The following is a 14,290-nucleotide window of genomic DNA, read 5'->3' on the forward strand; positions in this document are numbered from 1 at the left end:
TTGTTTTTTTTTTTTTTTGGTTAAAGCTCAAAGTTTTATATGTACCTGCCTGCCTCAGGAGCTCAAGTAACTAATTATGGCAGATTGAAGCACCTCTACCTTCATCTTAAGTCTAACAAAATAAAACTGCTTGTAAGTTCCCAGAAATACTCTGCAAACACATGCTTCCATGTCTGCTTTATGTTCATTTTGGCTGTGGTAAGCTAACCTCCCTTTCCTTCATGTAATTACGGCTTTAAGACACTGTTCAGTAAGCTACTTCTCCTTGGATCAGGCTGAGCTTCCTTCTCTTGTTTCCCTGGCAACTGGATCATACTCTCATTTTAATGTTTTCTATATAATTATGAGGTTCCAGACATACCATCTTTATTGTCTTTCAATTTTTAAAAGCTACTATAAGATAGTTTTACACTATAAGATTAGCTCTGTATTTGGCACACAGTAAAAACACATATATTATTGATTATTGCCATTATTTCTATTGGATTCTAAGTAAACTTAAGAATAGGGCTTGCTTTTCATCTCTGAAGCCTTTTTATCTTCCTATAATCTGAGAATACCTAAAACAATATAGATCCAAAAGGGGAAAAGTTATAATTATTGATGTATATAAATTACATGAACCCATAAGCAGAAACATGCAAATTATACATACTACATTGCAAATATTTTCTGAAGAACAGGACATATGAAGGATATAGTCACATTTCTTAGAGATAAATAATATATAAACCAGGATAACCTGCTGGAAATTAGTGTTTAATTATAAAATAGGGTGATTGGCATATTAGTATGGACAAGAAAATCACACCAAAAACTTAAAGAAAAGATGGTTAGAAATGTCAGCTTATCAAAGATGTTCAAGCATCCTAGTACTGGCATGGGGAGGCTGAGAGCAGATAGCTCACGGACTATTACACTGAGAACATTGAAGACTGGGCCTGCAAAATGGCTTAATCTGTAAAGGTGCCTACTGCTGATGACCCAAGTTTTATCCCTGGGACTCATATTATGGAAAGGACTGACTCCCACAAATTGTCCCTTGACCTCCCCTTATGAGCTATAGCATTTTTGCCTACACACAGACACACAGACACACACACTAAATAAATGTAATACAATTTTTGATTAAAAATTGAAGACATTAAATAAGAAAGAAAGCTTGGCTCACATAAATCTAAGTGAATCTCATTTTTTTCTTATGAATTTTATGGGAATAAATGTACATTACAAATCTAAACAAATTTTCTCCCCTTAACACAATGTTACAATTTGAAACTTGAATGTTTGCAAGGGCCCAATATGTTAAATGTCTGATTCATTCTCCAGTGCTGTTGGAGGTGAAGCCTAGCTGAATAAAGTTAGTCACTGGAGACATGCCTTTGGAAGTATATTTGGACCCCTGTCTCTTTCTCTTTGCCCTTAACCAACATGAAATGGTGCATGTTTATGTCTCATCTGCATGCCATAATAAACAGTCTCATAGGCCCCAAAACAGTGAAGCCGAATGATCATGGATGGAAATGCTGATATCATAAGACAAAACAAATCTGTAAGTTATTTCTCTGAAGTATTTTGTCACAGTGACAAAGCTAACTCACCTAGCAAATCCACTTTTAGCAACATATTCTAAGGAAATAAGCTGGTCTGTTAGAGAAACTGCATTTGAACTTGATTGGAATAATCTCACCCTCATTACTAAATATAATGTAACAGTGTTTTTGGAGACTTATAATTGCCACAATAACATCTTCTTGTTCAAATATGTATATTCTTTTGTTTGTCAGGACACAGTAGCTCTTAGTCTCAAATGCAGTCTTCTCTGATTTGCTACAGTGAAGGTAGACTCACAACAACTAAGTATCTTGTAGGCCTACTGCAAATCTGTATAGGAGTTTGCATGACACGGGTATAATTGTTCCTTGAAAGTCTGAATGAACACAAAGCACTTCTTACCATGTAACTGTTTATACCAAAAATACTTGTATACTATTTCTCATTTAATAAAAAATTTAATTTACTTTTATCTTTATTTGTTAATTAGATTTACTAACAATATATTATTCTTACTGGGCTTATATATCTACTTACATTTTATTTTAATGCTATATTTAACTTATTATTTTAAATTTAAATTATTTAATTTTATTTTATGATTGCTTGTTTTGGTGTCATTTGTTTGGATGCTTAGTTCGCTTGTATTCATTTCTTTTGCAAAATAAAAGCAAACATTTCCATTTTTTAGAACAATTCAAGTTATATCTTTTCTATTTGAATGTATTTTGTCACTGTTACTCTTAGTTTATGATTAGAACTTTGATTTTATCTTTTGAGTCAATTTTAATTCACTGTGCTCAAAGATATGGATTATGAAATAATTCTTAGTTTCTGTAATGGGGTTCTCATGATTAATTTCTTAATATATTTTATGAACTTTAATAGCTTATATATCAGTGTTATAAGCTGAATAGTATTTGGAGATGTGCCTTGGGAAGTGATTAGGTTTAGATGAGATCATGAGGGTTGTACTGTAATTAATAATGGGATTAATAATCCTCTGAGATACTGGAGAACTTAATTCTACATTGTCCCCCTTTCTATGACTTTCCCAGTCAATTCTGCCATGTGAGGAGTTATTAGGAAAATCTGTTAGCCTGGTGAAGAACCATCACTGGGCACTAAATATGCCTACATCTTGTTCTTGAACTTCCCTGGCTTTAGACATTGTAGCTTTTCTGGAACTGTGAGAAAAGATAATTCTATCATTTGTGTCACCAAATATAAGACATTGTGCGGTGGCAGCTAAACATACTAAAGTGTCAAATTTTTAAGCTCAGTTGTTCTGATATATAATTTCCCCCTATTTCCTCTGAAGATATTGAAGGAAATGGTTTTCAGCTCTCATCCTCTAATGAACAACTTGTTAAGTCAAGTGAAGAGAGATGACACAGTGATCTGAGGGATTTGAAGAAAGACTCGGGGTAAAGACCATGGTAACATCATTCCTTCAAATGTAGGTGTGCTTGGGGAGTAACGCTGGACACACCAGAACTAGAAAGCCAAATTATAATGGAGAGCCATATATGTTACCATTCAGGGTTAACACAGAAAGAACAAACAAGCAAACAAACAAAAAAAAAACCCCACCCCATGAAGACTTTACAGATAAAGGTGGAAAATGCTGTCAAGATATGGAGACTATTGCATATGCCAGCAAGATTTTGCTGAAAGGACCCTGATATAGCCTCCTGTGAGGCTTTGCCAGTGCCTGGAAAATACAGAAGTGGATGCTCACAGTCATCTATAGGATGGAACACAGGGTCCCCAATGGAGGAGCTAGAGAAAGTACCCAAGAGCTAAAGGGGTCTGCAGCCCTATAGGAGGAACAACAATATGAATTAATCAGTACCCCCAGAGCTCATGTCTCTAGCTGCATATGTAGCAGAAGATGGCCTAGTCAGCCATTGTTGGGAAGAGAGACCCCTTGGTCTAGCAAACTTTATATGCCCCAGTACAGGGGTATGCCAGGGCCAAGAAGTGGGAGTGAGTGGTTAGGGGAACAGGGTGGGGGAGGGTATAGGGGACTTTTGGGATAGCATTTGAAATGTAAATGAAGAAAATATCTAATAAAAAAAGATATAAAGATATGGAGACTGGTAAGAAACTGGGACTTTTAGAAGTAATCTAGGAGAGATTAGAAAAACCTGAGATCATGGCCCTGTTGTAAAACCAAGTAGAGAAAAAAAGTCATTAGAAGTGGATGGACAATTATAATTGCAGAAGATTGTGTGTGCAGGCAAAACCTATGCATGATTACTGGAATGCTAAGGGCAGATTGGTCTGGGTATGATTGCTTGTTTTACTGTCCTTTTGTTTGTATGCTCAGTTCATTTTTATTCATTTCTTTTTCAAAATAACAATTCAAGTTATACCTTATTTATTTGAATATATTGTGTCATTGTTACTCTTAGTTTATGATTAGAACTTTGATTACATTTTGTGAGCCAATTTTATTGAGCTATGAATAAAGATATGGATTGTGAAATAATTTTTAGTTTAATTAAATTTATTAAAAACAAAAATGAGAACAGACCACCCACACTGAACTAATGAAGCATTAAAAACAACTTAATATTACTTTAAACCAGTCTTCTAGCTCTGTGGTTTATGCCTGTGTTCTTTAACATCTTGTATACAATTCATGTATTGGAATTCATGTACCTGGGGCAATGGTTGTTTTCTAGATCTACAAACATATGTCAGACTGAGGGACCTACTGTGACAGAAGGAGAGATATCAGAGAAATGCATGAGGAAAAGTATATACTAATCTCAAATGCCATCACAGAGCTGTCTAAGGTAATTATGATAATAATAAATGATAGTTTTGTTTAAAAGTTCATAGCAAAGGCTCTCAGTACTTAATTTGTTTTTTCCAATAACTAATGAATCAGTGCATCATGTAAGTATTTATGGAGAATTTGCTCTATTCCTGCACTCTGAGAAATGGAGAAGGAGTATTAAAAAAGTGTGTTCTCTTTCTTGTCTTAGCAGCTATGACAGGCTTGGAGCTACCAGGCTTGACAATGGCCATGCATTTATCATACATACATGGCTAAAGGAGAGAACTCCTGCAACTTATTCTCTGACTTCTAGGTGCACTGTGGCATGTGTGTGCCTCTTTGCCCTCTACCAACTAAATAACTAAATGTAAGAAAAACTTCCCTTTCTCCAGAGCTTCATTGGATTCAGAGCATAATTACAGCACAGTGTGACTGGACCATAAGATCAGAACACAGAGTTACAATAGGTTGAGATAAGGTTTCTAATGTGTCCCAGATCATACAGTTTAGCTACAAACATGACAGGGACAAGATCTGAGCTCAGTAGACTTCAGCTACTCTGCTGTTGGTTGTATCATATTAACTGTGAGCAAGTTACTAGGAGCTGTCATTGCAAATTAAGGATCATCACAGATTTCTTTGAAAATTGCCAAACCTGGATGAAGTTGGATTGAGACTTCTCCTGGTGTCACCTGGGTATTGATTTCATTCTCACTTGATGTTACTACATGCACAGACAGGTATTCTATTGAATCAACTGGACAGCCTTTGCTTATCAAACTGGAAACAGTATCACAACGTTCACTTCCTGATCCACCTGAAACAAAATCCTGTTTAAAAAAAAAGAAAAAAAAAAGAAAATCACTGATGTTTTTTGGCAAATCACCTCTGTGACAACTTAAGAAACCTTACAATGTAAATCTTACAAAGGAGACATTTCCCATGTAGAACAAATTAAGTTATCACATAAATTAGCTGTATGCTTCTAATAAAACTATGACCTACGTTGTCGGGAATAAAAGTTTCACTTCTACAGTTCATTTAAAACTAGGAAAACAAGTTAATAAGGAGGTGAGTTTCATCAAGCACTTTAATTGATGTTGACTGAGCCCTGTAAAATTACACCAGCTTCATTCTTTTTAAACATCTGACTTTGGAAAGACAGACTTAAGAAAAGAATTAGTCAAAGTGGACAATTTATTGTTTCCACATGTGTGCCGTATGTTTCAAGGAACCCAGCTGGCATGTCTACTGTATACTGTTGTGCTTGGGAGATGAGAACAACTCCTTCAAAATCACATGAATAACTGTGCTGACAACTCATCTAAGAAGGAATTGGAATTCTAGCTTCTTAAACTATCAATTTCTGCAGTTTGTTATATACAAAGCAGCCCATAAATAACTAGACAAACCAAGAAAGATGCCTGTGATGACATAGCAATAGATGATTTCAATTCAGGCTTTCCTGATTTTTCATCTAAAGCTAAATTTGTCATGATCATTCAGCATAAAATGGTGGCTAGCTTAGGATTAATGAAATTTGATTAAAAGTTAATTTGTTCTGGCTGAGATTAAAAAAGTGATATTTCTATTATTTTCATGTGACCATTCAGGTTTTGTACTGAAAAGTATGGAACTATTTTACTATTGATAATATTGATCTAAATTATTTATTTGAGGCAGTTACATGTGATCTGAGTATTTGCCCAGTAATCTTCCTTGCAGAGCTATTTTGGCCCAGCATTTAATAATTTCACCTTTCAGTTATATGATTCAAGGAATTTGATCTCTAGTTAATTAATCATTCAGCAAGAGTTATTGAGCAGACACTACACGATAATGATTTTTCTAAGTGTTAAGGATACAAAGCAAGGCAGCTAGAGTCTTCACTACTGAAGTCAACAGATCATGGATGAATTCAGTCACTAAGCAGGAAAATATACGTATTATATTTTATATGGGAATAAAGCCTAGGGGCAAGAGAATATCATAGGGTTTATGGAGAAAGTGAAGTATGAACTTTAAATGACAAGCCAAAGGTGATGTCATTAATTATAAAGAGTGATATCCCCAGAACCAGGGCAATAGAAAACATTAAAATTTTTTTTTCTTTTCTCAATTTAGAGTATGGCTTAGTAAATTAAAGTAAGTGGGACAAATGCAACCATTTATCTGTTTTCATGGTTTGTGTGTCATAATGCCCCATTTTTAGAAGATGGTAGAAGAATGTGCTGCAGAGACTGTGTATGGCTCCAAGTGCTAACGGTTTACTGTTTGGCCTTCACATTATTGGCTGATAATTAGTGTATGTCTTTCACTGGTGATCCAAAAGCAGTAAAAATGGAAAGGGCAATCTGCCCTTCTTTCTAATTAAACTTTCCAAGTGTTTGGTAAGTGGTATTGCGGACACAGGCACATTTAAATGTGGCTTACAGTTAACCTTCACCTAGATTTTAAGCAGAAGCTTAAAACAGTTGTAACCTTTACTTATATCTAAATGCATCATATCAACTGGTAACACCCACAGCTATCAACCAGATACAGTTTTGTAAACTGCTTGGAGTTCCTCAGAGAAGTAGGCAGTAACTGGTACAGCATGTGTCACAGTTCCTCTAGTACACTTCAAGTTAAGTGGAGGACTCTGTTTCTCTCAGCATTTGGACACTGAGGGTACACAAGGTTTGGTACTTGTTGCAATTGCTTCTTGGCCTTTTAGCTAAGATCAAGTGTGGTACTTGTTGCATTTCCAACTTACATGTCATGTCACAAAAGGGCTACAATCATTTTCCTGATGTAAAGTCCCCATGATGTCATATCATGCAAAGGAAATAAAATATAAGCAGTTCTAATCTTCCTTTCCAGCCTGCTAGAGTGTCTGAACTCTGGTGTACAAAATACAGACGATGAAGAGGTGGCTAATTTCCTGTAACTATACATCAAGTTATATGCCATGTGACCTTTAAATGTCAAATAGTTTTGCTAAAATAGCAAAATCTTCTCAATTGTTTTGCAATGTCTGAATCAGAATGGTGGTTTTAACCCCCACTATAAGCACTAAATCAGAAAAGTATTTCCAACAGACCAATTACGTTTGAAAAGGAAAGAAAAGGCTCTTGCCATTGCGGCTTACTTTCCATTTGAAAGAAAAGCAATTTGAAACCACACCCTTTTAATTTCTTGGCAGTTTATGTCATTTTAATTTCTTCTAGCCCTTATGTTTTACTTTTTCTTTGAGAAAAATACTGGGGAACTCAGACTCCAAGTTTCTGTAGCTAGAATCTGATGAGAAGGAGAGGCCCAGGCTGAAGTTCCTACAGCTTTTTAGCCTTCACCAGTTGCCTCTTCTGTGAAATAGCATAACACTCTGTATATATAAACAAAATGTATTTCTCCCCTACTGAGTGTTTTGAGCTTCCAAAGCCAGCAATCTGCTTGGAAATGGAGGGTCTTATTCTGTGATGACTGTGGTTTCAAGTCAGGCGTGTTCTAACACTGGCTGTCTCAGCCAAGATGGAAAGAGAATAGCTCAAAACAGTGTCTCCTCTTATGGATGTTAGTTAACAAGAAATACAGATGTTAACTAGATTATATTAGCAAGGTACTTTCTATCTCAAATGTTTTCTAATGGTTTTCTGGAGCATGGAAAGAAGGGAAAATAGAGATTATGGATTAACAGATTAAAATGTCACATGAAAATGGAAGCAAATTGAGTGTATACTGTCTACATCCATAGTGACTTTTGAGACAGAATTTTTATTAATTTTTGACAATTTCATACATGTATATATTCCCCCTTTTATCTCCCTCCACCAGTAATGCCTTCTCCTCTCTACAAATATTTTCCCACATTCAAGTCTATCTGTTTTGTTTTATGACCCAGGGCTGTGTTTGTGTTTATGAGTTTGGAATTATCTACTTCAGCCTGGTGGGCTCACCATTCAGCACACAACTAAAGACAATGACTACACCTCTCCGGGATATTTCAGTTGCTAATTTTTTGGCAGGGAGAGGACAGCTCATCCATAACCCATTGTTCACAAGACCAGTCTTATTCAGGTCAGGTGCAGGTAGCTACAGCTGCTGTGAATTTCAAAGTGCAATGCTGAGTTGTTCTTAGTAGACAGAATTTCTCAGCCTTCCCCCCTTGCCTTCCAGCTCCTCCATCTTTTCCACCACCCCTTCTTGGTATTTCATGAAATGAGCCTTATAGGATGCGTTATTTTGATTAAGGCACTTTTCATCCATTATCAGCATGATCAGGAATAACCTCTTCTTTCTTTCCCTCCAACTTTTCTGGCTGAGAAATCATGGCCACCAGCCACATCTGTGTCTATATGATGGGTGATTTTACTTCTTGACAGTATCAGACTGCTTGTGCATGCAGGGGTGTGTGGAGGTTGGAGGTTGATGTTTACATGTCTTCTCCCATTACTTCTCCACCTTAGTTTTTTTTTTTTTTTTTGAAATACAGTTTTTTACTTAGTTATTTTTTTAATCTGGAGCTTGCCATTTCAACTAGATGGTCTTGCCAGCAAGACCCATATGTCTGTTTTGCACCTCCCAGTGCTGTGGTTACAGATGTGTGCCACTCCACCTGGATTTCATGTAGGTGATGGGGGTCCTAACTGAGATCCTCCTGTACAGCAAACACTTTCCCCCCACTGAGCCATCTCTCTCCAGCTCCTGGTGGAATTATTGGCACAGTCAGCTCAGTTTCCTAAATGTAAGTAATGTATATATAGTCACAAGTCCTATATCTCAAGCAATGTCCAATGTCCTATGTCATATATTACCTCATTAAATATTGGTTAAAGTGTGGAGTAGGCACAATCAGTATTTCCATTTTAGAGATAGGAAAAAAAGTGATTTAAAGGGGTAGTTGTTTACATAGTTTACAGTTAGAAACCATTGGAACTAGGGCTTAAATTAAACTTGGTGTCTCTTTAGAGTCTCATCTTTCTTCTTTTTTTTGGAGTCTGATCTTTCTAAATATGAATTACATTACACTATAGTGTATAGACAAGAATAACCTTGCAAATGTTCAATGTTTTCATCAAGGTCCCTGTTTGCAGGCCCAACAGTTGACACAGGTTCCCTCTGTTTCTCAGCACACCCTCTGCACTGGCCTTCTTCCTTCTGAATTACCATCCCTTGGCACACCCCCAAGTTTCTGCTTCTGTGGGCAGACAGATGGGTATTTTCAGAGCTGCCATTTTTCTCCCCCTTTGTACCAATCACAGCTGTGAGGAGGAGTGGTCTCTCTGGAACCCAATGTCACACTTGGCTGACAACTACGCTTTGAAACATATTTCTGAAAGCTCACCCCGACGACTCCCACTAAAGCACTCAGCAGCTGAAGTTGGCTTGGCACAAAAAGCAAGGCTCTCCTTAAAGTGATGAGTGGAGTATTGGCTTAGGGTCAGGAAAACCAGGTCACATCCCTGACCCAGAGAACCCTACAAGGCAACTCCATATTCAAGGCTGTAGAGATGAGTGAGGAAAGAAAGGGATGCTCAGAAAATAGCAAGAATGCTGTCTCGTCTTTAGATCACCGAACTGATGATCTTGGACTAAGAAACTCTGGAATCTTCCTCCTAATGACATTGTCTGACTTGATGGGTGGTGACAAAGTACTTCCCTGTTATTTAATGACGTCTGATTTTTCCTATGATAAAGCTCAGAGAACCCAGGAAACCATGAGACTGTCAGCAGAAAAGGTAGCTTTTAGGTATGGCTATTGTATGTGAATCCCTTACACTGTAGTCCCCGACTTGTTCACAGGTGAGAGTGATATTCATCATCCCTGCTACTTCTCAGTAGTCTTTGTCTTCCTGCTACATTCATGAGGAGGAAGAAAACGGAGGGTGACAAGATGATGGGAGTTTAGTTGTTGAGATAAATTAGAGGAAGTAAAACTAGAGATTCATATCCATGTCAGGCACAAGTCTCTGAAAGCCCATTGGTTGCAATGCCCAGAAGTTGCATAAGTAACTACAAACTACCCAAATAACCTTAAAAGAAACTCCAATGTAGCAGATGGCACCTTGGGGAAATATTATATAGAGAGAGATAGGTAACTCTGATTTAAAAGTTCAAAAACCTTATAAAACAATGTTAAAGCAAGACAAAAAGAAAACATTATAATTTTTACTAAGAATTTTGTTGCAATTTGTTTTTCTACACTGAATGCAAAACATTAACCTCTTAATAATAACAGTGGATTATTTAAATATACGCAATACTTTATGAACAGGTTTAAGTGTGAAAATAAAGGCATCACATTTTCTATAAGTACAAATTGCTATACAGTTTTATGAAATCACTGAACTATTGGTATTTCATGTAAAAAGAAGCAAAATGGACCAACAAATAATCCTGATTTTCTTTTATAAGCAAGTATTAAAAGAGCAATCAAACAGGCTATAATTTTATGCTGCAAATTGCAGCAAGAATCTTTTATCAAAGTCTACTGAGCTATCAACGTTATTATGTTTGCCAAGTTTTGCTATAGAACAGATGGAAAGCATAAACGGTGTACACTCCTGTCAAAATTACCACACTTTTTCTAACAAAAATATTACAATTTATTTCATATTCAGCCAGATAATCTGCTTTCCCACAGAAAAATCAAATAAACTTTTCCTGATGCTCAGCAATATCTTTCTTGTTCCTGATGCATCCTTAAAATACAGAATATTGGGGCAATGAAATCAGGCTAGAGAGGAAGTTGAGGATAGAAAAAACTAAAAAGTAGCAAGCAGCAAAAACAAGCAAGCAAGCAAACAAACAAACAAAAACAAGACACACCTCTTGAACACACCATCCGCATTCCGGACCCAGCTGGAGGCACCTGGCACAGGAGACCACATTTGCAGAGCCACATCTATTGTGTTCTGAAATTCAAGTTAAGATGAACCATTAGGCTTTTTTTTTTTCTTTTTAAATGTGGAAAGTGAACACAATTCAAATTGCAGTTATAAAAGTGAAATAGAGTCACCTTTTGTTAGAAATAGATAGTATCAAATAATGTCTAGTTTCTTTGGGAAGCATCAACCTGCTCATTGCATTGATAGGCATCTGGATAGCTAGCATTTAATTTTCTAAGACTGAGAGAAAGGAGGAGCATGGAAATGTGACCTTTGTTGTATCTGGGGATTAAGCTTCATTACAGGTTGTGCAGCTGCACTCCAAGGGGACTCTTTAAAGTTTCAGTTCATTGAAGTCATAGTTCATAATCTCTGAGCCACGCAGGTACTCTTCCTTCTGACAGTTTTCACGTAAGAATGAGCATGTTAGCAGGTAAAGTCACGCTGAGTCACAGTGAGGGAAATTTCTGAGAGGTAATCTTGATGGACATTTAAAGTAGTTCCACTAGGAGTGGATTGTGTCAATATTATTTTGTATAATACAGATCTAGACACTGTGACATAAATCAGTATTTTAGACACAGGATAGTTCAATTGAGTAAGCCCTTTTAGCTAATTCAATGTGGTGTTTTAGACTGGATCTCATTAAGAACATTGATTCCTATGCTGGACTGTATCTGAATAGATATTTGTATCTGGAAATTGCCTTTATTCCTCCATGTACTCCGTTCTTGATTATAACAAGGATCATTATGGTAAACATAGACACATAGACTCTAATACAGAATGAGCATGTATCAGTTTTTCTTCTGTTTAGTGGTCCTATAATTTATCTTTTAACCTGAGATGGCCTACAGGCACTGAAAATCATTTGCCTCCACTTTACTCATAGGCACACAGTGAATGAAGTGTAGACATCAAGACTACAAGTCACTTACAGTTTAGATGGAAGAGAATATGCAGGTTATGTAACAGGAGATTTCATCAAATTGCTATGGGAATGTGGTGAGGATGGTTCTCTCTACTTTAGAGCAATGGAAAGAGATGGGGGTGGGGCTCTTAAAGTATTGCTCTATATTGTGTTATCCAGTACCCTCTTTGCTATCTTGGTTCACATATTTTAATCTGTATTTCTCTCCTTAAAAGTGCATTCAGCATTGAAGTACGAATTCTTATGAACATGATGACTTGTGATTGTGAGAATTTACAGGGATAGAGTCCATCAAATTCACGTTGCAACTTTTCTTCTCTCTTTCAACTTTCCTAAACATTTGGAATTCAGGGTGAAACAGCTCTGACTTGCTTGTGTCATAGCACAGGTGCTGAAGTGGGCAGAGTGGAGGCGGCAACTACAGTAGAGAGGTACTAACTATAGCAGAGTGTCAGTTTATGTGCACCCTCCCCTGACTTCCCTAGGCAGGCTCTGCATTAAGCCTAGCATACTCTTCCCTAACACCCTCTCATGTGTGTGTGTGTGTGTGTGTGTGTGTGTGTGTGTGTATCCAAGAGTTCTTCACTGATCTTCCTAGATATAGTCTAGAATTCCAAGAACTAAAAATAGTTTCTGTTTTGGGCTCCCTTCACTACCAGCTTAGCCATCTAAATATGGAGACTCCCTGGTCCAAATCATCCATCTGGCTTAGTCTGAAAAAAAAAATCCTGCTTAAATAATTCTTAAAATATTCAGAAGACAGAGTGACCTTTCAGTTTTATTTCCAGAAAGAAAAATAAAATGGGTCTAGAAATCAGGCACATCGATTCCAAACTCTTGTGGAAGTGTTCTGCATCTCTAATCCAGTGGCTGAGGTGGGGGTCTTTAGAGTGTAACTGTGTCTGAGATTCCTCCACTCTGAATCTGTAGCCCTTTTAACAGAGGCTTCTCTGTGGCTACCCTCTTTTGCCTTCTTAGTCTCGGTCACGTGAAAGCAGAGGATCCTCACCAAGCATGGAATGTCTGCTCTTTTATGGTGGGTTTTCCAGTCTCTAGAGTTCTGAGAAACAAATTTCTTATAAATTACTTAATATCAGATATACTGTTACAGCAACAAGAAATAAGTAAGATTCAGAGGTGATTTGACCTTTACTGGTGCTGACTTTGACCTTACTGGAACACGGAGTGACATGTATTTCAGTCTATACTCAAATGGGTCTGACTCAATTTTATGTTGCCAGTTAAGATTGCAGAATCCTGGAAGAACAAGAAGAGCCTAGGGCTCTGGTAATTATTGCTAATGTTTGTCTAATTCTGACCTAAGTTCCTCCAGGTCTGAGCTTTGTTAGACTCCTACTTCCTTCCACAGTACACACGAAACACAGAAAATTTACAAGCAAAAATTCCTGTCCCTTTCTATCTTGCCTAGAACTCTATATAGCCCAAGCTGACTTTGAAGTAGCAGCCATCTTCTTGCCCCTATGCCAGACTACCCAACTGAGTGGTCATGAAGAGCTAAAGAAATTTTCTCTGTATTCTCTTATTTTAAAAGTTTCCAGGACCAACCTCTGTTCTCCAACTCATATACCTGAAAGATGATAGTCAAGATGGATAGGGAACTTGGTCCTGTAGATGCATCACAGATCTCAGGGCTGACATTGCTTAGAGTCTACATAACTACAGACAAAGATTGAGCCCAGACATGGATCTAGAAATGGTTTTGCAGACCTAGGGAAAGCAGGGAACTGAACTCCATAGGAACAGTGTCAAACATTATTTCTGTACAATGCTATGGTTATACTTGCCAGATATGCTTTGACAGAATTTTATGAGATTGCTCTTTAATTAAAAAATATGCAAGTTAGGAATATGTCTAAAATTTAAATAACATACTAATTATGGCATTTCTTGTCACTGAGCGGACTGTTAGTAATTCTCTCTGTCTCTCTGTGTCTCTTTCTCTCTCTCTCTCTCTCTTTGTCTCTCTCTCTGTCTCTCTGTCCTCTCTCTCTCACACACACACAGAGAGAAAGAAAGAGAGAGAGAGAGAGAGAGAGAGAGACAGAGAGAGAGGAGAGAGAGAGTGCAAGCAAGAGCGAGAGCTCAATGCACAAGTGTTGTTTAGGACTCTGGCATTTGTCATCAGCCTCT

The 14,290-nt window shown here is 37.2% G+C and overlaps 1 protein-coding gene across 1 annotated transcript in view; it reads right to left on the reverse strand.

The window, feature by feature from the left end:
* Positions 1 to 14,290, reverse strand: part of Itgb8 (integrin subunit beta 8) — an 83,905-nt gene that overhangs the window by 41,709 nt on the left and 27,906 nt on the right. Inside the window, exons 2-3 of the mRNA XM_021179505.2 lie at positions 11,150 to 11,235; positions 4,998 to 5,172 (exon numbers count right to left, since the gene is read on the reverse strand). Of these exons, the coding sequence (XP_021035164.1) occupies positions 4,998 to 5,172; positions 11,150 to 11,235 (261 nt within the window). The remainder of the gene's footprint in view (positions 1 to 4,997; positions 5,173 to 11,149; positions 11,236 to 14,290) is intronic.

This window comes from Mus caroli, chromosome 12, assembly GCF_900094665.2.
Source record: "Mus caroli chromosome 12, CAROLI_EIJ_v1.1, whole genome shotgun sequence".
In the NCBI taxonomy this organism is placed as follows: Eukaryota; Metazoa; Chordata; class Mammalia; order Rodentia; family Muridae; genus Mus; species Mus caroli.